This window comes from Microtus pennsylvanicus, chromosome 5, assembly GCF_037038515.1.
Source record: "Microtus pennsylvanicus isolate mMicPen1 chromosome 5, mMicPen1.hap1, whole genome shotgun sequence".
In the NCBI taxonomy this organism is placed as follows: domain Eukaryota; kingdom Metazoa; phylum Chordata; class Mammalia; order Rodentia; family Cricetidae; genus Microtus; species Microtus pennsylvanicus.
The window spans coordinates 47,184,743-47,210,971 of NC_134583.1; the positions used below are offsets into that span (position 1 = coordinate 47,184,743).

General features: G+C 38.8%; 1 protein-coding gene across 6 annotated transcripts in view; it reads right to left on the bottom strand.

The window, feature by feature from the left end:
- The window catches only part of LOC142849532 (interferon-induced very large GTPase 1-like), a 139,980-nt gene that overhangs the window by 8,154 nt on the left and 105,597 nt on the right, over positions 1 to 26,229 (bottom strand). The window contains exons 1-3 of one of the 6 annotated variants that reach the window (XM_075971811.1): positions 18,125 to 18,178; positions 5,227 to 5,305; positions 117 to 235 (exon numbers count right to left, since the gene is read on the bottom strand). The exons of 1 other annotated variant lie outside the window; for it this stretch is intronic. Coding sequence is in view for 2 of the 5 variants with exons in the window: in XM_075971808.1 (XP_075827923.1) it covers positions 5,227 to 5,258 (32 nt within the window). In the remaining 3 variants the exon portion in view is untranslated. Of the gene's footprint in view, positions 1 to 116; positions 236 to 5,226; positions 5,306 to 7,388; positions 7,449 to 18,124; positions 18,198 to 26,229 lie in introns of those variants that run through there. 4 more of the 6 variants (XM_075971808.1, XM_075971809.1, XM_075971812.1 and 1 more) reach the window with 4 other exon arrangements.

The window sequence follows — 26,229 nt, forward strand, 5'->3', positions numbered from 1 at the left end:
AAATGAATTTCTGTTTTATGCTTGGTCACTTGCTTCTAACATTTTCTCTTGCCCTAGGATATTGTGTTAGAATATTTCTATTGATGTGATAAAATACCATAATCAAGGCAACTTACTAATAATGTCTAATTTGGGTCTTGTGATGTCACATGGTAAGAGTCAGTCACCATCATGGCCTGGAGGATGATAGTAGTCAAGAAGGCTTGGTTCTGGAACAGTTGATGAGAGCTCTTGTCTTAAGACAAAACCACAGTAAAGAGAGATGGATAGGGAATGGAAATGGTTGGGATGTTTTGAAACCTCCAAGCTCATACCTGGTGACAAACCTTCTCTAACAAGTCCAAAATAGCCAATTCTTCTCAAGAATTTCCACCACTGTGGCACAAACATTCAAATATGAACCTATGGGTATCATTTTCATTTAAACCACTGTTTTATACTTCCAGTCCCATAAACATATAATGTAAAATATTTAATATAATTTCAAATGGTCTCATAATCTTTAATTCCCAGCACTGTTTAAAAATCCAAGTTCAAAAGCCTCTTCTGAGACTGAAGACAATTTCTGAATTGTAACTCTGTAAAATCACAAAGCAAATTACATGCTTCCAAATTTTAAGGGCAAAGAATATAAATACCATTCCATAGAGGAGGAAAGGGGGCATAGTGGGAGAATACTGGACAAATGTAAGACCAAAATACAGCAGCACACACTGCAAATTCCACAGCTCCATGTCAAATGGTAGATGTTAGATGGCTTCATTCTTCTAGCTTTGCTGGTGACAACACACATCTCTGTCTCAGCACTACTGTTAATCTCTGGCTCTCCTTGTCAAATATTCCACGAATCTTGCATCTCCAACATCTAGAGGTCTTTTACTCAACTTAAGCACCACTTTTACAGTTATACACAATGCCCTTTCAGAATCTCCATGTTGCTAAGATTTTCTTGCTACATGCCTACAAGGCTCTCCAGTCCCTTGCAGAATTGATCTACAGCCCATTTGTTCCTATATCCTTCATGATTCTAAAGCCCCAACTTGGTGGACAACATTTCCAAGTTTGACTTCCAACTTGGGGTGAATTCTTGCATTCTTAAATCACATTGGTAGAGGCTTTGATTTGTTGTTGTTCTTTGTGAGAAGGAAATTTCCTTAGTCCCCCTCGCCAATTTGGATTTTTAATTTTTTTGTCCTGCCCTCTGGTCACCCCTTTTTGTTCCATTTGGATCAGGCATTTCTTTACATTTTCCACCTCTGTCAATACAAGCCAAGGCTATAACATTAAATTCTCATGTGTTCATTTTCACTTCAAACTGTACATCTTGTATTGCTTTTTACCTTCTTGTTTTTTTTTCATTGTAGACCAGCATAAGAATGATCATTAATAACAACACAGCAACACCAATATCAGGTACTCTTGAACTTTTACCTGCTGATGAAATTGCCTCAATACGTTTCACTTTGGTTTCAGGAAGATTCTTAGGACAAGGGCAGACTGTAGCTACACTCTTCTCTAGTACATTATAAGAATTGTCTCTAGCCCACTTACTAATGTTCTCCTTTTTGAAACTTCTTGACTTGGACCTCCATAGTTCGCATTTTTCTCAAGACTATTGTCTTCCACATTCCTAGCAGGATTTCCTGTTATTCTGCACTTACAGTGGCTAACAACTTTCCTATTGCAAAGTACGAAATCCTACTACCTCCCTCCATATTAAAACACGCTCAAAATTTTCATAGTAATATACCACCTTTGGAACTAACTTCTGTTTTAGTAACTTTTATATTCCTGTGATAAACCCTGTGAACAAGGAAACTTGTTCAAGAAAGCATTTAATTTGGTGTGTGTGATTTAAGAGGGTTAGAATACATTCCATGACCACTATGATAGAGAACATTGAAGGAAGTAGGAACAGTCACTGATATCTCACCTCTTGAGACATAATTACAAGACAAAAACAGAGATATAGAGATATATAGGAATATAGATAGATAGGTAGATAGATAGATAGAAGGACAGACAGATGGACGGGCGGCAGACAGATAGATAGACACTGAGAATGGAGGGAGTCATTTGACATCCCAAAACCTTGCCTGAGTAACACACTTTTTCCAATAAGGCCACACCTCCTTGTAGTAATAGGAGCAGCGGGGCTGTGTCCCCAACACCCCAGCCGCCTGTTCGGCTAGCTTTTGCTCCGAAATAACAACACAAAAACTGTATTCATTTAAACACTGCTTGGCCCTTTAGCTTTAGCCCTTACTGGCTAATTCTGATATACCTATCAACCCATCTCTAATAATCTGTGAGCACCGTTCTTACCAGGAAGATTCTAGGTTGGAGCTTCATCGCGTGTGTCTGCCCGGGAGCGGGGAGCATGGCGTCTCTCTGAGGTGTCTGCTCCTGAGAGGAGAGCTGTGGAGTCTGAGCTCACTTCCTCTTCCTCCCAGCGTTTTGTTCTGTTTACTCCACCTACCTATGTTCTACCTACCTATGTTCTAACCAATAAAATGGGCCAAGGCAGTTCCTTTATTAGCCAATGACCTTCCTCCACCACCTCCTAATCCTTCCTAAAGTATTCTACTACCTAGAGACCAAATAGTCTAATGTATAGACTTGTTGGATCCATTCTCATTCAAGCCACCACAGACATGCAATTTTCCTATTACTTGAACATCATTATCCATGTATTTATATGTGGGTCCATATACACTATTGTACCTAGTATGTTATGGCTGCTACTTTACCGTGTTCACACACACACACACACACACACACACACACACACACACACAGTCTCCAGGCAATATCTCAGAACAACAGCTGAGACGAGATTGTATATTTCAATAACATATGTTATTCATATTTTCCTTTCTCCCATGACTCGTGTGTTATCTCTACTTTATCTCTACTCTTTAAGTTCATTGTTCTACTTTCTGCTAATTTTCTTTCTTCTGTTTTCTCCAGTGTTGCTCCAGTACTAAACACATACATGATTTCTGTTAATTTCATCCCCAAATACAATTTAATTTAGTATAGATTGTTGTACATGACCATTATTCCACCAGATGTCAAAAAGGGAGGCTCAGTCTGTGGACTATTCCATAAGGATTTCTTTGAGTTAATTCGATGCTGTCTCTGTGGTTTCATATCTCCCTCCTACTTCACATGGCATCTATGTTTTCCTCATCTCTTCAGCTAGAATAACTGTTTTGGAATATAATGAGAATCTTTTCCTTTTATAGGAGCCACAATTTCACAAGTTCCTTCATTAAATATGGAATATATGGTGAATGCTATCTTATTTCTATATTCTCCAGAATTTACTGGAATTGAAGGGTGAGTTTTAAAATTTGTTTTTTTTTTTAAACTTGGCCTATAGAACAATTCTGGTTGTTTATGTCATTAGTACTTCACTCCCAGAGTCCTGCATCAGTCATAATTTTATCTTGAATATGTAAACTCATGTTTGAGCTAGTTTAACTTCAGGGAATAGAAATAAGACACCAACTCTACAATATAGTCAAGCTTGAATATTCTAAATACTTTAACTAAAATATATGGATATTTTCTAAAATGCAAATAACAATTTTAGAAATGCAGATTACAGTGCTTCTAGAAACACAGGAATCATGAAAATTCCAGATAACAACAATAACAACAATAAAAATTTCTCATTCTATAGACATACTAAAAATGATCAGTATGGATTAATGTAATGAGAGTTGATTGGATAAAAACTGAGATAAATAGTTCAAAAATAATTATAAAAATGTGCAATGGAATTAAAGATTACATAAATATCCTGATTGAATTTTGAAAAATAGAAGCAGATAATTGAAAGATATCAATGCAGGATATGAAAGAAGATTTTAATGAGAAAAGGAGAGTAAAAAATTAAAATATTAGAAAGGAAATGGTCAATAATTTATTAAAAACTTGAGTGGGACAAGAAAATCCACAGAATCAACCAACCTGGGCTTATAGCTGCTCACAGAGACCAAACCACCAAGCAGAGAGCCTATAAGGTACTGACCTAGGCCCTCTGCTCATATGCTAGAGTTGATAGCTTGGTTTTCCTGTTGAATCCTAACAGTGGAAGCAAGGGGCTGTCTCTGACTCTGTTGCCTACTTTTGGAATCCTTTCTTTCACTGGATTGCCTCATCCCACCATAATAGGAAGAGAGAAAACTATCTTGCTGCAATTTCATCTCATGACTTGCTGAAATCTCTGGGAGGCCTGCTGTTTTCTGGAGAGAAAGTGAGGGCAAGTGGATTAGGGAGAGAGGGGAGGTTGGGAGAGAGACTGTGTTTGCAGAGGCTGTGAGAAGACTTGTCTTTTGGACACGTTGCTGTCAGTTCTGTTAAATATTGTGAAATCATGGTGATTCTCCCTAAAAATGGGATTAGTTTTTAAAACATCGAGCAATGTAACATCTCCTGCAGGGGAATGCAATGTCCTTTCCATTTTCTCACACCATGAGACCTTAAAGTCATAACATTCTCTCTTCATTCTAACAGTCAAATTTACATAGATTCAATCTCACAAAATTACTTGCTAACAGACCATATAGAAATTTTTATAGAGGATAAGCACTGAGCAGGAAGGCAGCATGCATCACCCTTACCAGACAATCAGGTCTGGGTGTGGGTGAAGTCCAGGCTCAGGGATCTTTAGCAACTTTATCTAATGGTTGGGAATGCCAGATATTTGCCCTTGGATGCTGGCTCTTTCCTCGGTGGTGTGTCCTGTTCCAGAGTGCTTCTTTGTCAGCTTCTACTTGCCCTTTTTGTGACCTTGATATGCACATTATCATTGTCTTTGTCTATGGAATTTGCCAACTATGTAAAAACTAGAAACCTCATGGAGACACCCCTTGTTCTTTTTCTCCCTGCTTCTTCACACAAAAGAATAAAGAACATGTAGTAGTAACATATAGGAGCTGATTTACCCTCAGATCCAATCCTCCAGGATTTGCCTGCCATAGTGAACCTTTCTGGACTCTGAGAGGTTTAATGGGATTAACCCCAGAATAAACCTTGATATTAATAAAAAAATATTCGGTGAGAAACCCAAAAAAGTGAATTAATGCAAGATAGAGTAACAAAGCTTGTACACAAGATAGGTTTGAAAGGTTGAAACATGTCTTAACATATTACAGGGCACCTTTGACAAACATATATCCAGCACTATATCAATGAGGACAAACTAATAGTACTTACTTTAAAATCAGGATTGAGACAAGGAAGTCCATTTTCTGACCTCTTAATCATACAGTCCTTAAGGTTCTAGGTAGATTAACTAGGCATCAGAAATAAATAAAGGTGAACAAATAAGGAAGGAAAAAAACCAAGTATCACCATTTGAGGATGATGTGATTCCATACATTAGATACTCTAAAGCCTGCATCATAAAACTGTTATAATTGACAAATACTTTCATCACACTATTAGTATACAATATAAGTATCACGTGTTATAAGTATCACGATCTTTTCAAGTACTAATAATGAACTTAAAAAGAAAGAAACTGATAAAAATCATTTCATTCACAATAAATTAATAAATAATATAAAATATGGAATAAAACTGTTTTACTGGCATTGGGACCCCACTTCTCACACTGGGTCATCTTAATACATGGGGAATCTTGATATGAGATGTTGTATTGATATTCATGGGAGACTTGCCCTTTCCTGAACAGAAATGAAAGAGGAGTGGACTGAGAGAGGAGACAGGAGGGAGGAAGTTGGAAGAGAAAAAGGAGGCAAAACTGTAGCTGGGTTTTAAAGTGAATAAATAAATTAACAAAACCAAAAATATAGAATATACATATGATATGGTTCATTCTGTCAAAATAATTAAATTGTTTGCTGGAAAATAGATGAAGAAAGAAATTACCATATTAAATAAAATATACCAGGCTATGACAAATGTGACATTTGTTTTCTTTCATGGAGTTTTCATGTTCCATAAATAGATAAAATACTTTATATGTAAATATATAGCTTATATGATGTTAAAGCAGAAGCAGACTGTGTGAATGACCTAGAGAGATGGCTCAGAAGTTATGAGTACTTGGTCTTGCAGAAGACCTGCCGTTGGCTCCTAGTAACCACATAGCAGCATACATTTATCTGTAATGACAGTTTTAGAGGACCATGTACCTTCTGGCCTCCACAACCACCAGGCACACATGCTGTGCACAAACATTCATGCTGGTAAAACATGGGTGCACATAGCTAGCAATAATAAACTTAGAAAAACTGTGTTGAGAATGAATGGGACAAAGAGATGGGAGGTGCAAAGAGAGTAAATATATTAGGCAGGGCCCCGCCATTTACTAAAGCTATTCTATTAACTTGTTTCTTCTATATTTTTGCTCTTAACCACAACCATATAAGATTTTGGCACAGGTCTCTGAGAGACAGACTCCCTTCTTTTTCTGCATCAGGAGACAGTCTGACTGTATGCATTCACTATTGACTGCCAATCAGTCACTGGGATAGAACCTACTTCTTCCTCTAAAATATATAAGAAGGGAAGATCTTTTTGTCTTGTCTGCCTTATACTGACTTAGCATCTTTGCTGTACTGCTGTCTGTTTTTCTGTATATGACATTAGTAACTTTTCTAATAAATATATAAAAAGCATAGAGCGCTTTGAATTCCTAATATGAAACCTTTTGAATATGGGTAAACTATGTGATATACTTGAAATATCTTTATGAAATTTATTACCATCAATAATGTATATGTGTGATTTTAAGAAATTATTAAGAGACTATGAAGCATTTTAAGAGTAGAGAGACACAGCACATGGCTTAATGGGTCAAAGATAGTAACAGAACACATCTGTGGGAAAAATATGATGGGTATTGAGAGGGTAGGGTAGAGGAGGAAATATATGAATGGATAACTAAACTGAGGACCCTTCAAAATTTCATTAGGAAATCTACTATTGTAGGTGCTTAAAAGAATAGATATGATCCTAGAGAAGCTAAATAAGAAGGTGAATCCAAAGACAAACATATACACATCCTCCTGAATATTAACCTTCATCAGGTGATGAAAGGAGACAGAGACAGAGACCCACATTGGAGCACCGGACAGAAATCTCAAGGTCCAAATCAGGAGCAGAAGGAGAGCACGAGCAAGGAACTCAGGACCGCGAGGGGTGCACCCACACACTGAGACAATGGGGATGTTCTATGGGGAACTCACCAAGGCCAGCTGGCCTGGGTCTGAAAAAGCATGGGATAAAACCGGACTTGCTGAACATAGTGGACAATGAGGACTACTGAGAACTCAAGAACAATGGCAATGAGTTTTTGATCCTACTGCACGTACTGGCTTTGTGGGAGCCTAGGCAGTTTGGATGCTCACCTTACTAATCCTGGATGGAGGTGGGCGGTCCTTGGACTTCCCACAGGTCAGGGAACCCTGATGGCTCTTGGAGCTGATGAGGGAGAGGGACTTGATCGGGGGAGGGGGAGGGAAATGGGAGGCGGTGGCGGGGAGGAGGCAGAAATCTTTAATAAATAAATAAAATAATTAAAAAAAGAATTAAAAAATAAAAGTGTTAACATTTATTTATTATATAAATGTGCACATATTCTAGTAGACACCATAGGCTGAAAAATAAAAAGCATGATAAAAAATACTGTATTACCCATCTTGGAATTGTTGGCTAGTGGGGACCTACAGACATAAAAACATAGCAAATTATGGTCAATGCTCTTTTTTTCTATTGTAGAATTTGTTGTCAAGTATCATTTCTGAAGACACTACATACTTGAGTCTTAGAATATGACTAGATGAAGCCGGTACTTCCTTGAGAACTTCATCCCTACTTGTTAGGTTTCAGAGTGCTGGAAGGTGCTAAACATGCCATTTGAGAGGAAAGTCTGATCAGAATGTCTTCAAGGACTGACCTATTTAGGATGATCAGGGAATGGAGAAAGCACAGACACACAGACAGAAAGGCTAAGATCAAGTAGACTATTTTTCACTGCTGGAAGGTGTTTGGGTTAACACTTCACCCCAGCCCCTGGCATATATATATTCAAAAAGTTTTGAATGTTTGGGTTAAGGCTTCACCCCAGGTCCTGGCATCCATATACCCAAAGAATCTGGAATGTTTGGGTAGAAGTCCCATTCCCTAGGAGTTGCCTCAATCCAGATTCCACATTCAAGAAGCCTGCCCAACGATGACCCCCTCCTCAGAGATTCCCAAGACCACTTCCACATGGTATTTAAACAGCAACCCATAGAACAAACATGTGATTTCCAGTCTTCTCTCTGGGGTTCTGGAATGCCACCTGGGAGTGTTGGTATCCATTAAACTTGGGATTTTTCTAATTCAGCTTTATTTGGTCTGATTTAGATTATTGCATTGGCAGAGAGGTTTATTGGGGTGCAAAAACTTTTCATCTGTAGGTCCCACTGAGAGGCTGTTTTTCCCACCTGCCCAGGACCACCTGTTGAGCAAACATCCTCCCTTGCACCTGCTCTCCACCAGGCTAAGATTGGCTTCATCTGGGTAAGTTCTGATTTCCAAGTCATTGCCTTTAGAGGTCCAGGACTTCATATGATTTTGGTTTTTCTGCAAAGACACAGCTATGCCAGGCTCTTGACCTGACCAGGACAAGGCCCTGCTTTGTCCCAAAGGGTACCTTCATCAGATGTCCTTTAAAGGAATTTCTCACACCTCCCTCCCTCCCTCCCTCTCTCTCTCTCTCTCTCTCTCTCTCTCTCTCTCTCTCTCTCTCTCTCTCTCTCTCTCTCTCTCTCTCTTTTGACCCAAAAGTCTACCACAGTGGATACTTTGCATTAGGCTTTGGGTTTGGCATAGACTTGTGAGATGGGGACCTGCAATTTGAAGCCACATTCTCAAATGCCTTGGGCTGCCTTTTACAAATTCTTTCTCAATTGGGACTGTCTGATATCATCTGTCCCCAAAGGTTAATCTCTCTCTGCTTTAAGATCTAACTTCAATATGATATTGACAATGGGACAGAGTGGCCACCTGGAGTAAACTCTTGAATTTTCCATCATCCGTGATCTTGAAAATTTTGCCTGCATGGGGACAGACAAGTGGAGAGAGCTCTCATATGTCTTTGGTTTCTGGGCACTGCACTCCCGACCCACCCTCAGTAGCCAATGTCCTACAGCACTGGTTTGGTAACCGCAGTCACAGCACCTCTAGATTCCTGACTATCTGGGAATTGAGACCCTGAATATTCTGCCTTGACCATGCTGCCAGAGACACTGGCCCTTCCTGCACTCCCTCAAACCCTGACTACTTAACCACATCCTATATGGCACCATGCTTCACATTCTTCCCCTCCTCCCTTCCTTCCCACTTCCTCCCTAGCCAAAGAGAAGGTTGAAGGCCAACTTCCTCCTCCTTACCCATCTAGCTCCCCTCCGATTTCTCCTACGGCCTCTCCCGACTCTTCCATGCCACAACCCATCTCTTGGACCCCTTCTACACACTGTCCTAACCCGTCCCAATCCTTCCTTGTCTCTTCTCATACCACGTCTCACCAACCTCTGGACGTTCTCTGCCCTTTCTGAGAGGTAGCAGGAGCTGATGGAATTGTTAGAGTCCACGTTCCCTTCTCTCTTCAGGACCCCTCACAATTAGAAAAGCAGTTGGGTTCCTTCTCTGCTGTTCCTTCTGTTTATATCGAGGAGTTTTGCTATCAATTTAACCTGGCATGATCTCTATGCCATCCAGGCCTCTACTCTCTCTCCTGAAGAGCAAAGTGGGTTCAGGCAGCAGCTAGAGAGTACACAGACCAGACCCACCTAGTGGACAGTACAGTCCCTGTGGGGGACTTGTCTGTGCCAGCTACAGAACCATACTGAGATTATCAACCAGGCCAGAATGGCTGGCAGAGGTGGGACATCATGGTCTGCTGCCTCCTTCAGGGCAAGAAGATGCTCTCATAAAAAGTTTTTAACTTTGAAAAACTCTGAGAGATCACACAGCAAGCTGATGAAAATCTTGCCACTTTTTAAAACCGATTACAAGGGACCATGATTCAATATACTTGACTAGACCCTTCTAGATTGTTCCTTCTAAGGTCCCTTCTCCATTCATACGCTGACAGCTTTCTCCCTGCCCCCACAACAATAGACCCTCATGCTCTTGAATCTGCCCCACTCTCTTCAGGGGACAGAGTACTCCTCAAACAGCTAGTTCCTACATCTCTCAAATCATGATGGACAGGACCTCACAAGGTAATATTTATCACCCCTTTGACTGCCAAGATTTTGAAACACCCATGTTGGTATCACCTCTCCAGGTTAAGCGGGCACCTATTCAGGATTCTTGGTTTGCCCTAGAGTTAGGGCCCTCTACCCTCTAGTTTTTTAAGATGCCACAATGAAGGGCCTACTCATGTTTATCTGTACAGATGATAACAATCTATATTTTCTCCTAGCAACCTGCCTTCTCAGATCTCTCAGGGAACAGATGTCTTGATGGGCCTCATAGGCCTGGGCCTGAGGCCCAGTGTGACTTCCTAAGCATAATTTGAGTTTGGTGAGGCCTAGTGTAACTTCCTGAGCCTAACTTGAGTTTGGAGACCTGTCTCTGGCTACCCAACCTAGGCCGGCTTCTGCCCAGCTGCAACTAATATGGCAGAATATTATTGGTCCTTGTTTCTTGCTTTGCCTTGGCCCATCCCAGGCTTCTCCACCCCATCACAACCCTATATAAGCCCTGCTTGATATCATTAAATGAGTTCCTGCTTTGACAGACTCACAACTCAGTGGGTACATTTCTTCCTGGTGTGTTTGGTAGGGGTGGTGGGGGGCTGAGTTGCAACACTCACCATCCTGTTCACCTTGTGCATCCGGTTCTGCCTCTACCCTTCCTGCCAGGGAAACTGGCAATGTCTGAGGTCTTCAGGATGGCAGTTAATCGATGCCTTTCCAGCCACACCTCCCAGTAAGTGTGAGCTTTCCCACTCCCAACTCTCTCCTCCCCCACATCACGCCATACCCACAGCACGTAGTCAGACATAAGCTGGTGCCCCATATCCAAAGAGTCTGGAATGTTTGGGTTGAAGTCCCATCCCAAGTTGCCCCCTCCTCTGGGAGTTGCCTCAGTCCACACTCCACCTTCAAGAAAGCCTGCCAAAAGATAACCCTTCCTCAGAGATTCTCAAGAACACTTTCACAGGCTATTTAAACAGCAAACCAGAGAACAAACACGTGGTTTCCAGTCTTCCTTCCGGTGTCCTCACTGGGGAACTGGAACACCACCCTGGAGTGCTGGTATCCATTAAACCTGTGCTTTATCTAATTCAGTTTGACTTAATCTGATCTGGATTTTTGTGTCGGTGGAGAGGTTTAACAGGGTACAAAATCATTTTAGAAGGCAGCAAGCACAGACCAAAAATACAATGTGTTTAATTTACACATCTGAAGGAGGAGGCAGGTTAATTTATCTTAGTAGGAGAACTTTGTAGAATAGCAGTCTCAGGAAGCTGCAGTCATCCAGGAGAGGGCACTGAGGTAGATAGTTTCTGCTTACACTGCCAACATTCACACTCACACCAAAGGATTTATCCTTTCCCTCTGAGTCTCATAAGCAGAAACCAGAGTTGGTCTGAAATACTGGGATCTTTCACATGCTTTGCTGTGTCAATAACACACGTTTACTCAGAATTTCATCTGTTGCTCACACATTCAGTCAATGCCTTTTCTGTTCCTTACAAAAAATATCCTAGATTTTCCAGGTATGATTATAATGTTTTAGGTACAAACTAAATGAAATAATATATTGATTGGTCAGTAATTCAATTCGTATCTAAACTTTCATTCCAAAGGGGCATGATATGGACTTTGTATCCATTTGGTGCTCCTAGTGGGTGACAACATAAACCTTAGGAGGTACTGCCTAGTTAGATGAAGTAGGTTATACTGAAGCAAACCTCTGGATGGTGTATTCTGCTTTTTGTCTATTATGTATTTTGTTTACAATGAGGAAATTGTTTTTACTTTGTCTCACATTTGTACTGTAGTGATATGCCCTTTCACACAACCATGATAAGGGAATGAGCTGATCATGGATGGAATTCTCAGATACTATGAGTAGCATCAAGTTTTTCTCCTTTAAGTTGTTTTTACAGAGTTTTAGTCACAGTGACAGAAAACTCGCTAGTACCATCCAACTCCTCTGAAAGTAAAAATTTATGATCTGTTGTGTAGTAATAAGGGTGGCGGGGCTGCGTCCCCAATACCCCAGCCACCTTCTCGGCTAGCTTATGCCTGAAATAACAACACTCAAGCTGTATTCATTTAATCACTGCTTGTCCCTTTAGCTCTAGCCCTTACTGGCTAATTCTGATATCCCGATCAACCCATCTCTAATAATCTGTGAGTACTGGTCTTACCGGGAAGATTCTAACCTATGTCCATCCTGGGTCAGAGCTTCATAGCTTGCGTCTTCCCAGGAGCGGGGAGCACGGCGTCTCTCTGAGGCGTCTGCTCCCGTGAGGAGAGCCGTGGAGTCTGAGCTCACTTCCTCTTCCTCCCAGCGTTCTGTTCTGTTTACTCCTCCCACCTATCTTCTAACCAATGAGGGCCAAGCAGTTTCTTTTTATTTAACCAATGACCTTCCTCCATCACTGTTGAAAGACAAAATAAAGAGAACCAGAAGATAATCTTTGGGTTATGATGTGGCTATAAGCCTATGGTGCCCAGTGAGTGGAAAGTGGTTTGAGTAAGAATGCTTGCCCATAGGGTCATGTATTTGAAAATGCTTAGATCCACCAATTGGCACTATTCAAAAGGAAAAGAAGATGTGGTCTTGTGTACTAAGTGTGTCACTAAGGGTGGGCTTTGAGGTTTCAAAAACTCAGTGTAGGCCAAATAGTTCATTCTTCTTGCTGCCTTCAGGATTTGGATGTACAACTCTCAGCTATCATGCTTGCCTGTGTGTCAACATTTTTGCTGCTGTAAAGATAATGCACTAAACCTCAAAAAGTGTAAGCAAGCCCCGATTGAATGTTTTCTTTTATAAGAATTTCCAAGGTCATGGCATCTCTTCACAGCAATAGAACTCTGTTTAAAACAGTAGTTGGTACCAGGAGTGGAATATTGCTGTGACATACCTGATCATGCTGCTTGTTGGCAGAATTTGGATGCTGGAACTTTTGATTAGGAAAGCAATGATTGCTTCAAATAGTACTTAATGAGCCATATGAGTGGAAGCATGGAAGTCAGTGGTGGTGAGAGCAACATAGATTATGACTCAGGGGATTTCAGAGAAAAAGAATATTAGTAAGTGGTCTAGAGACTATTGAAGTGGTATTTTGGCAAGAAAGTGGGTGCTTTTTGCCCTTGTCCAAAATATTTGCCTGAGGGTAACTTAAAAAGTTTGGGATTATTGATATAGGCGGAGGACATTTCAAGAGAGCATAGTGCTGATTCTTCCTATGGTTGCTATTAATAACTTTTATGTAGATTTATAATGAAAAAGAGCAAACTGCATGTAGAAAATTATAACATGTATGGTTTGAGGAGAAAGGGAGAGCAGGAAGAATAATGGTGTTAGGTCCATTGCTTAAAGAGATAAAAAGTTTAAAGGAAAGCCAGATGCTAAACAGAATGAAGAGAGTTATGCACTCAGGACAAGGTCCCATCCAGGTAAATTTAAAATTGTGGAAAGGATTTAAAGACAAGCTCAAGAAGTGAATGAAACCATGGGAAACAGAAAACCAGTGCAACTGAATTTGAACGAGGGAAAAGTTCCAGCCCTAGCAAGCAGCAGACCTTGGCAACTTCTTCCAAGTGTTTCTGTCTTTAGAATAAAAGATAAAAGAAAAAGCCTACAGACTATCCTTCCACGCTAAGGAAAACTGATGAGGCCATGCTTGTGTCAGGGTATCTGAATGGTGGCCCAGCCAAGCCATTATGTGAAGCTGTAAAGGTGAAACCTGGATTTTGTTTAGAGACATAAGATTCCTGCCAATGAAAGCTGGAGACGTATTGTGGAAAAGCACAAGAGAGAAACGTGTTTTAGTAAACAAAACTGATAGGAGCAGGAAATCTGAAGAATGCCTTGACATCAAACATAGATTGAAGTTTGTCCTGCTGGTTTTTGGTCTTGCTTTGGTCTTGTATTTCCTTACTATGGTCTCTTTCCTCTTTCTTCCCTTTTGGAAAGGTGATGTATATCCTGTACAATTATATGTTGGAAGTATATGATCTGCTTTTTTTAATTTTTATTTTATATGGAATAACATTTAAGAGATTTCTATGAGTCTCATGAGATTCCTTATCATCTTTCTTTTCATCCTCGCTTCCAACTCTGAACTCATATAGTACAGTGTACTTGGAGTGCAGCATTCTGTACTTGAGACTGAACCTTCTGAAATGATTTTAACTATGCTCCTTTTCCTAACTTTTGGAATAATAGTATATATTGAGTGACATTGTATGTTGGAAATATGTGGTACACTTTTTTATTTTGATTTCCCATGGGTTTAGAGTTAAGTGATTGCCTGGAATTTCAGAAGAGACTTTGTACTTTTAAACATTGTTGAAGTTGTGACAGGCTATGGGGATTTTTGAAGTTTGACTGGATGCATTTTGCATTATGGTAGGGCTATAGACCAATGGAGGTCAGGGAGTGGAATGTGGTAGGACCCATTCCCTATGGAGGAATACCTTGCTCAGTCCAGATACAGGGAAGAGGGCCTTGGCCCTGCCACAAATGATATGGCAGGCTTTCTTGATTCCCCATGGAAAGCCTTACCCTCTCTGAGGAATGGATGGGGATTAGAGTTGGGGGAAAGTGGGAGAGTGAGAGGGAAGGAGGGAGAGGGAACTTGGATTGGTATGTAAAACAAAAAGATTGTTTTTTAAAAATAAAATAAAAAAGAAAGAAAATGTCCACTATAGCCTCATAAATTTGAATACTTGACCACCAGAGTTTGGCACGAACAGAATGTATTAGTAGGTATGGCCTGGTTAGAGAAAGTCTGTGACTGGGATGGGATTTGAGATTTCAAAGGCTCAAGCAAGTCCCTTTGCACCTATCCTCCTGCTGACTATTGATCCAGATGTAGAATTCTTAGCTATTATGTCTTCTTGCCTGCTGGCATATTCCCTGCCATTATGAAAATGTGCTAAATCTCTGAAATTGTAAGTGTCTCAAATAAATGATTTCTGTAATAAGTGGTGTCAAATCATGGTGTCTTTTTAGAGTAATTGAATACTAAGACATAATGTATAGGCTTGGAGAAAATATATAATATCTAATAAAGTAGTATCATTCTATATATATGTAACCCTTGAAAACCATGTAACCCTTGAAAACCAATAACATGAAAATGAACAACATAGTAAAAGACTTGTTCAAAGACTTGGTCTAACAAGCTCTTCATCTAGAAGATTTACTGATTGTTTATAGGTTTATAAATGATTTTTGACAAGAATTGTTGTTTAGAAAATGAATGCAATCATGATATATTACCATTATTAAATTGATCACTATCTGTATTCCTTGCAATACACAATATTTGAGAAGAAGTGGAGGAAGTCATGTGAATTCAAATAAGTTAATATCACTAATGAAGATACTTTAGGCTTTCCAAACAAAACATTTATCATAGAAACAGGAAATCTTATTCCTTGGTAATGTCACATAAATGTTGAAAGCTTAAGTTAACACAAACATCTGAATAGAGACCGAATGGAAGCTTTAATCATATTTGCTAATCTAGACAGAGGTAACCAAGATGTCTATTAAGGGCTTCAGTCTGGAAAGCCCTTCATGAGCTAGCTCATCTGTTTGAGCTCCTGTTCACCAGTTGGTGGTGCACTTGTGTAAAAACATTGATCTTCACTTTTGTCTACAGTAACTAAAGCAGGATGAAAGTCTGTCACCTCTGTCTTCATTGTGTGACTGGTCCTATTTGGCTGAAGGCACAGAGGTAAGTTATTGTCCTTAACATTTCCTTTTAAAGGGATGTTAAATCCCAGGAAAAGGAAAACCTAAATGGATCAACAATCCATCTCTTAGATGAGATCTTTTCATGAGGACTGGACTTCATTATCTGTGATTGAAGAACAGATGAAGAATTTAATAATTTATGGGACCACCTTGCAGTAGTGACTTCCTTCTAGTAGTTGAAATATTCCTAGACACATGATGTGCAGAACTATTACTGGACTACGATTGCTTAACTATGCATACTTTTGACTTTCTATTTGAATCTAAAACCTTCATACCAACACCCTGAAGATGGATTTAGGGACCACTGGTTCCACTTTTTATTCCAATTATGACTATATAGAGCAAATCTCCTCTCTATTTTTACCACCATACATCTCTTTAACTGTTATACAAGCCATGATCTTCATTACGTTGGATCTCTGGGTTCATATTAAAACCCTTGGTCAGGTTCTTAATGCAAAGAATTATTCATATAGAATGACCTCCCTTATTATGTGATTTAAAGTAATAAAATGTCGTATAAAGAATCACACTTCAGTATAATGCTTAGATGAGACCTATGTCTGCTCCTCCCCATTTTTAACTTCAGACAGGTCAGACATAGCCCATCAAAATTCCAGTTCATTGTCTCATGAAGGATTGTTGGAATTATTTACTCGTGTTCATCTGTTAAAAGCCAAATATTTAGTCTGACAGCTTTTGTTAATTTTCTCTCCCTCATATCCCCTGGACTCTGTCTGACCCTCCTCCAGAGACAGTCCATAACTAACTTTTCCTTTCCTTCTCCTATGTCAATTTCCTGGCCACAGGGAGAACAGTCTCTAAGTACCCACCTGCCCCATATTGGCCTCTTCCTCATCATGTTTGTCCTCCCACACGAGCAAGATCCTAGTCTGGTCAGCGATATGGTTCAGTGAGTTCTTGCATATGACCTCACAATGTGAACTGAATTCCTGGGACCCGCAACATGTCAAAGGAGAGAAAATAGTCCACACAGATGTTTCCTGACATTCATACGTGTGATATGGCAAATATGATTGCCCAGCATGCAAAAACTCAAAATAACAATAACATGTATACTTAAAAATGAAAAGATCCTTTTCTTCCTGGTTTATGATATGCTTTTTCCCCCTGTTGTATATGTCCCTTTCCAATATTTAAAATAATCCTTTCAAAGAAGGGCTCCCACTTTAAGCTTGGTCTTTTGTTCTATTTGCTCATACAAACCACCAAGTTATATTTTGGTTTAGAATTTCATTCTCCCATCCTTTTAGTTTGTTTATGGGGTAATAGTTTTAAGAGTATGAATAATATGTTCTTATGATGTCTTTTTGTTTTTCTCAAGACAGCATTTCTCTGTGTAACAGCCCTACCCATTCTTGAACTAGCTCTTGAAGAGCAGGCTGGCCTTGAACTCATACAGACCCACCAGCCTCTGCCTCCCAAGTGTTGGGATTAAAGGCATGAGCTATCACTACCTTGTTTATGATGTCTTTTTTAATGTTTGCAAGCTTTGTAAATATGAGAAAGATTTTGGGATAGTTCTCACTCCTTTCCCCTCATCCAAATGGCTAGGATTTTACAGTAGGTTTGCTTTATACTGCTTTGCCTTCTATCTCGAGTTATTTCCCCTACCTTTTATTGACTCATCTCTTTTGCATGTATGCTAATGTCTAAAGAGAGGCAGATGTGTCTTCCCCCTTCACTTCAGCTTATCTATGGTCACTTGTGAAAAAGAAATGTGTTTGTCTGAAAAGAAAATACAGCTTCTGGTTCCAAGAGGTAAAGGTCTGAGGTCCAATTAAACCTTGTAAGAAAACATGGACCTCTATGATTGAAAACAAAGCCTGCTCAGTCAGAAGTTTCTCTATTTCCCCTGGAGTGACATAAAAGTCTTTCCCATTACTAACTCTTGAAGATGGAAATTGGAGATAGTAAAGTCAGGGTTTACTTTGTCCCTCTTTTCAGGGGAACAGAAATATGAACTTTAGATTCAGTGCTAAACAATGCCTTTGGCTTCAGCATGCCATAATTGTAATGACTCCTTATCTTTTCCATCAGTTTCCATTTTGCATTGTCTATTCCATTCATTCTATTTTGTATTTATCTGTCCACCCTGCTTCCCATCTACTCTTCCACTTACTTGTCTCTTTAGGCCAGGTGTCTGCTCCGGACAGAAATGGAGGGAGAGTGTGATCCTTCCTGGAGGAGGCAAGGCTGAAGAGTGTCAGTTACAGCACAGACAGGGTTATTTTTATGGGGGCAGAGGCTGAATTTACTCTCAGCACAATAAAAATCTATGTTTTCCTTCTTACTTGGAGAAGTTTTGTGTTATTTCTGTTTATATTGTGTGTTATGTCACCATGGAGTAGAGTCCAGTTTATAAGTAACTAATCTTACATAAAGAAATTACGAATCCAATTTTATTGACACTTGAGAGAAGAACAACCGGGGCAGGAAACTCATATATCTTAGTAGCTTTTAGGAGGAAGGAGCTAAATGAACGAAGAAAATCATGCTTCATGAATCAGAGATGAGAAAATCAGGCTGATGCTGGTGAGATGGGTCAATGGATAATGTGCTGACTAGGCAACTGTGACTACCATTTTTCATACACCCAGAATCCACATAAATGTTAGGCAGGCATAATGGATGTCTAATATCAGCACTAAGGCAACAGAGAGAACTAGAACAAGCTAGCTAGAATTGGTTAGCTCTGGGTTCAATGAGAAACTCTCCTTAACAAATTGTGTGGAGGGTATTTGAATATAACCGGTTTTGACAGTAAGACTTCACACAGATATGGAGACACTTGTATGTACCCTTTAAAATGATCATGTGCACACATACATAAAAGCACACTCCCACAACCAACACACACACACACACACACACACACACACACACACACACACACACACTGCAGGTAGGTTTCTCCTGGAATGGGAGTGTCAGGCACATATAAGCTGTCTGATTTGGTGCTGAAAACTGAACTCTGGCCTTCTTGAAGAGCAACGTGTTATATAGGGATTTCTAAAGGAAGGCGACAGCAAGGTTTACCACAAGTAGTACTTACATGCTGATCTCATCTCTCAAGCCCCTGCATGAAGTTTTAAGGAAGGGAAAATCATATATGTCTTTGTAATCTTACAGTTTTTTGGATAGTTTATATGATGTCTATACCAAAGTTAAGAGATACAAATCAGATGTTTCCTTCTTGTTTATTTTTGAGACTAATTTGATGATTATCTCTTCTCTTTGCTCCCTCCTAGCACTCCATAACTCCATTTCCACTCTCCTTCAAATTCAGTCTCCTTTTCCTAGATTTGCTGTTATAGGCACATACGGATTTACATATATGTACATATTTCTATATATAACCTTTAAGTCCTTATAATGATATTTGTATGTTTGTTTTCAGGTCTGATCATTTGCTTGAACAAAAATAATGTAGTAGAGGTTTTTGAGGCCCATTAAGGAAAAGCTATTCTTTATGGTCAAAGAATGAAATCTGAGAACTTCTGGCTATGGGTAAGCATTGCCCCAAAGAATAGAACAGTACATAATGTTGTACTCGCCCATGAGAGTTAATCCATCTCGGCCTGTCAATCATTTGGTCAGGAGACCACTTCACAAACAAGCAGATTTACCAGAAGGTGTGCTTAGGAGTTGGGAAAAATCATATCCCCTTACTGAGATAATAAAGTTATACCTCCTTATTCCTTCAGTGACCATTTAGAAAGCTTAATTATTAAAGAGACTAAGAAGCCACAAAAACAAAAAGGATCCCGTTTCCCTAGTAACACTCTATTAAGAGGAAATTGCCTGCTGCAGTGGTCTTCAACAAAGCATTGCTACCTCTGCTCTGCTCTCTGTGTTATAAATCTGAGGGAGAGGCACTTGTTAGTGCTTCCTTCCTTCTTTTATGCAATTCTAATCCTAAGGAGGGTGGAGGTGTCTGCCCTCCCATCAGCTACCACAGGAAGCCTCTAGGAAGACTACTGGGCTAGGATCCCATCTATGAGTGTAATAAAATATCACTTGTAATCTTTGTACTGTTTGTTTTTCCTATTCATGACTGGTTCTATCCTAGGTCTCTGGGCTTCCAGCCTCTAGGCAACTTGTGCAGTGTTTGGTTGATATCCCTGGGAGGCCTGCTCTTTTTTGAAGGGAAATGGAAGAGTGGATCTAGGGGGAGAGGAGAGGTGGACAAGGGGAACTGAGAAAAGCTGAGGGAGGGGAAACTGCTGTTGGTATGTCACATATGAGTGATTAAATATTTAAAAAATATTCTATATAGGGCAGGCAGAGGTGATAATTATTTTTTAACATCAGCGGTGTCAGGGACATAGGAGAGGATGCAAAGCTGATCACAGGAGTGGAGTCCACCCTAAATGACATCTAAACCTGCCAATGTCTGACTAACCACATACCAGTTGCAGACAATACTCATGAGCTGTATGGATATTCAAGAATTCCATGATGGTAGAAATAGGAAATGAGGTTGTCTGTCTACTCTGGGTTACTCAAGGTATGTTCTAATGGTGATGGTTATGTTAGTGAATGCCACAAGCAGTTACAAATGATGAAGATAAAAATACCTTACTACAAATATATTCTTGGGTATAGTTTCATTTGGTTGTTCAGAAAGAAATAGAGGCTTTCTAGACATGGGAAAGGCTCTGAAAGTCTGTCCTTTTTGAGTGTTGGGGCTCAGGCCTGTTATCCTTGCATTAAGGAGGCAGAAGAACAAATGGAGGCAACAAATCAAACCCAGCATGGGCTAATCAGGAAACTGTCTCTCACACACATTTAACTAAGAATTATACAAAAAGTAGATAATATAAAAAAAGAAAAACAAAGAAAAGAAAGAAAACTTTACCTACATATTGCTAAATTACAAACTTTTTTTAGTGACAATTGGATTTTTTTTAAAAAAAGTAGTTTTTATACACTCCAAACCCCAAGTATCAAGAGGTCATTAAGTCACAGCATGTTACATTCCAGCAAGAACTGGCTAAGTCAAATTTACCCTTGAATAGCAAAACCATTTATGTATAGGCAAAGACAAAAGGAAGAGACAATACACAGAGCCAACATTTCGGTGTTAACCTTGTAAACACAGCTCTGGATACAAGAGGTATTTGTGCCCTGGAAAACTTTGAGAAATTGCAGATGCTCCTTTATCCTGGATACTCATTTTCTTCTTTCCCCCGAGGTTAAAAGCATAGTCAGACCAATGTGCTAGGACACGCCCTCAGGACTATTGCTAGGAATGAGGCTGTGCCACCCATGTAAACAGGTGAAAGTTCTGAGATTACACAACAGCAAAGCATAACAGCAGAGCAGAGAGCACAGCAGAAAGGTCCTTCCAACTAGATGCCAGGGGAAGGAATATAAAACAGAGTACAAAGCACTTTTAAATCAGAGGCCAAAGAAGCTTCAACCCAAAAAAGAAGCAAGAATGTGCATAAACTCAGTTTGTTATGTGAAAGCTTCGCATTCCTTCGTGGATCCAGGAAATGGGAAAATATCAAAAGTGAAATCATTTTGCAGCCATGAGGGAATTTACCTAGGGCCATCCAGTCACAGACAGATACACAGACTTCTGGGTAATTTTCTTGAGAGAATGTTTTAAATCTGTTCTGTCAGACATGTTACCAAAATACAAGTCATTTTGTTTGTTGTTTAAATTAACATTATTATTAAAAAAAACTTGAGAAAATTACACAAGGTTAACCAAACCAAGCTGCAGCTGGTAGTGCATACTATTAATCCTAGTATTTGGGATGCAGAGGCAGGCAGATCTCTAAGTTTGAGGTCAGCCTGGTCTATAGAGTGAGTTCCAGGACAGTCAGATTTACACACACACACACACACACACACACACACACACACACACACACACACAACTTTGTTTCAGAAAGCCATGAATAAATAGATAAATAACTATAACAGAAAATTAAAAAAAATGCCAAATCAAAGTCTATACCTCTCCTTGAACTTCTACACAGTCAGATTTTTCATTATGATGCCATGGGTCTTCACTCTGGATTTTTAACTTCCACTGATGAATTATTCTGATGCACTTGTCTACCAGCCAAACAACATCTAGAACAGAATTGGAATTAGAAAAATAGTTAACTTTCCTTGCTGGTTTCCATTACTTGCAGCCAGTCCTTCCTTGTCTCCTAGTATTTAGCCTGTTTGCTCCTTCTTCTACTTGTCAGGCTACATCTGCATGCTGTAGGTGCTGCATAGAAGGAAAACGAGTGTTTTCCCTGAGATTGTGTGACTTCACTTAATATTATACATTTTAATTTTATCAGTTTTCATTTAATGCTCCTATTACATTTTTCTTTGAAGCTTAATTGTTTTCATATGTATCTACTTATATGTATACAATTTTCATTATTCTTTCAACTTTTGATTGCCATATTGGTTCATTCCAGTTTTTTGCTTTAGTGAATAAAAAATGATAAACACTAGGGTATAGGAAAGAGAGGAAAGAGGATAATGACACAGTTATAATGTATTATAATGTCAAAAAATAGAAATATAATTAAAAAATCATGAGGATGAAAATATCTATAATAGGGTATGGTGTTCTTTGGGTATATGGCCAGGAGAGAAATAGTTAGGTTACTTAGTACTTCTATATTTAAGGTTTTGAGAAATATCCAACCTGATTTCCACATGAATGTACTAATTCTCCTTCCACCTATAGTAAGGAAAGAGTCTTCTCACCACATTCTATCATTTATTATTAGATTTGTTGATGAGAGCCATTCTGACTGGGGTCAGGTGGCATCTCAAAGTAGTTTTATTTGAATTTCTCTGATGACTAGGAATATAGAGCATCTTATAAATACTCATTTATAATTTGTGTTTCTATCTTTTCTTTCTTCCCCCCCCCCCTCAAAAATGAAAACAACAGAAAAACAAAAAACTCTCTGTTCACTTTATGTGCCAGTTTTCTGATTGGCAGTTTTCTTTCCCTGGTACTTAATTTCTGCAGTTCTTCATAGATTCTGACTGAGTCCCATGTCTGAAGTGTAACTGGTAAAGGTTGTCTCCCATTCTGTATGCTGTCTGCTCTGTTGTCGTTTTCATTGTTTTACAGAAGCTTGTGATGTTCATGGGTCCATCTGTTTATACCGAGGGAAAGTTCTGTGCTGTTGGTATTATTAGAAAGGCTCTTATCTACTTTGAGGTTTTGAGGGTATCCTCCATTTTTTTCTAGAAGTTTCAGTGCATTCAACTTGAAACAAAGGTCTTTGTTTGATTTGAACTGATTTTTGCACATGGTGAAAGAAATGAATCCACTACCATGTTTCTGCAGATAGAATTCAGTTTTGCAGCAAAGGTTGTTGACCAGACTGACTCTTTTCATTGTATTTTTGCTTCTCTTGTGGAAACATAAGTGAGCATAGCTTTGCAATTTTATTTCAAGGTCCTTTTTTTTCTAATCCACTAATATATTAGTCTATTTTTATGCTAGAACCAGATTGTTGATATTACTGAGTCCTTTATTATGTTTTCTGGTTTTTATTTTTGCTTCATTAGTAATAGAATTTTTGCTCCCTCTACTCCTGTGATTTTGTTCCCACCCCCAACCCCTCCTGGACCCACTCCCCTCGGGCTTTCATTTAAAATAAAACAGGAATCTAAATGGTATTACTAAAAGTATATAAAACAAAAACAAGCTCATTAGAATTGGAAAAAATAAACAAGTAGAAAGAAAAGAGCCCAAGATGAGGCACAAAAATCAAAGATCCACTCATTTGTATGCTAAGGAATCCCTTAAAAACACTAAACTGAAAATTCATAATATTCGGTTCAGATCTTTGATCCACTTCAATTTGAGTTTTGTTCAGGGTGATATGTATAGAGCTGTTTGGATTCTTCTACAAGTAGGCACTCAGTTTGGCAAGTACTAGTTATTGAAATGCTCACTTTTTTCTATTATGTATTTTTGACTTCTTTATGAAAATTCAGTTTGATTCCATTGATATATTCATCTATTTTTGTGTCTAATCCATGTTATTTTTTCTAATATAGCTCTATAGTACAACTTGAAATCAGGGATAGTGATATGTACATCAGTTCTTTCATTATTCAGAATTGTTACCAGGCAATGGTGGCACACACCTTTAATTCCAGCACTCGGGAGGCAGAGACAGGCGGATATCTGTGAGTTCGAGGCCAGCCTGGTCTACAAGAGCTAGTTCCAGGACAGGCTCCAAAGCTACAGAGAAACCCAGTCTTGAAAAAGGTTTAAAAAAATTGAAGAATTATTTTACTATCCTGTGTGTTTGTGTTTCCATATAAAGCTAAGAATTTTCTTTCAAAAGAATCACTAAACCACACCCTTCTAAAAAGCCTGAAATCAAAGAAGACCAAGTCAATATTCTACAGAGATTTCCTAGCTTATCTCCAAGTAGGACACTTAAAATGAAATGGTAACAAAGGCAATCAGTCACTCCAAAGTCCAGTTTTGTCAGGTGGCCAGCCTTTTCTTTGAGATTGACAGTGCTATTACCTCTCTCGCTATCATCTTCTGGATTTTGCCCACATCATCATCTCTTATTTGTAGACTCCTGAGGCTGTTGAGCCTTGCTTTCCTCCTGTCAGTATCACCTGCTTTAAAGTACAACTCAGAACAAGGAAGTAAATTTGTAGCATGTCCTTAAGGAGCTGTTCATAATGGCCATCTGCACATTGCTTTTATAAAATGAAACACAAAAGTGTCAGTATAGTAAATAAGATAAAAGTGTCTCTTCATTTGTCCTTTCTCCATCTGAATATCCTGTAATTTTATCATGAAATTTTATCTTTTTCCAGATAAAAATCTTTTCTCATTGGAATATCCTGTAATTTTGACATGAAATGGATCTTCTGCCAAAAAATATAATACATCAAGTTTTGGTGCACATAAACACTTATGTTTATATATTAATGACAGCCTTAATAAAGTTCAGAACAAATACACACAAATATACACAAAAAACCCTACCATTGGAAAAGAAAATCACATCAATAATTCAATGTAAATATTTTTAATGTTTGTCCTGTAGAGACATTTTCAATTCGTAGAAAGATGTAATCATTTGTTATCTTAAATCATTTTGCTTACAGTCTCTTTTCTCAAAGATATTTGATTATAGTAGGTGGAAATATTCTTTACATAAAACCCTCATTTTTAGATACTTGATGCTCCATCAAAATACTTGCATGAAAACATTGTGAAATTAGGAAAATATGTCATTAGATTAGCTATACCTTAATGATATATGAAAGTGTATTTGTATATAAACATATCATGAAATATACTAGATCAAAACAAAATTTTAAATAGATTTCAAAGATTATAGAATACTTGAATTCATGAGACAGAACAGTTCAGGTCTGTAGGCAGACCTCTCTTAGCCCCTTGTACATCTGGCAATTCTTTCGTCTGTCCAACATATTCCCCTCTTACTGTCATATCTTCATATACATATATTTGTATATTTAAAATCTTTTGCCAGATAAGCATCCTTTCTCCATCTGATTGTCCTGTAATTTTGACATGTATTGGATATTTTGCCAGATAAATATAGCACAATGAGTTTTGGCAGATATAAACACTTATGTTTTATATATTAATGACAGCTATATATATGTACATGTATATTTTTATATTAATTACAGCCATATATGTACATATATGTGTGTATATGTGTATATATCCCAGTGCATTAAATTGGGGCTGGTGATATAAATGTACATGTAGGTTATTTCCAAGAGCAAAGGTGATTCTACAGTGGCTACATCACAGAGGAAAATGGCTCCCTCTCCCTAAGGGACAGATGTGCCTCATGAGCCCTATTTTGTACAAGTAACCACAGCTGATGTTAGTTTGAATTCAACTGTACTGTCATATCCAAAACTATTTGCTATCTTCTCGCTCTTAAATTCTTTCCCCACCCTTTCCAGGATGTTAACCTGAGTCTTGGAGACAGTGATAAATATTTGATGCTTTGCACACACTCAACAGCCACATTCGCATGGCTTTGACCTATACTGAGTTTCAGCATTCCCTGCCTGACATAGGAAACAGAAGCATCTCTGACCAAGACTGAGATGCCCTGATCTGTGGGTATAAATATGTCTCCATCTACCTAGCACTGTGCTTGCTAAAGGCAGAGCCACATTTTACAGGTGTCCTGCTGAGCTGCACTGTTAACTATGCATTTATTGAAGGCA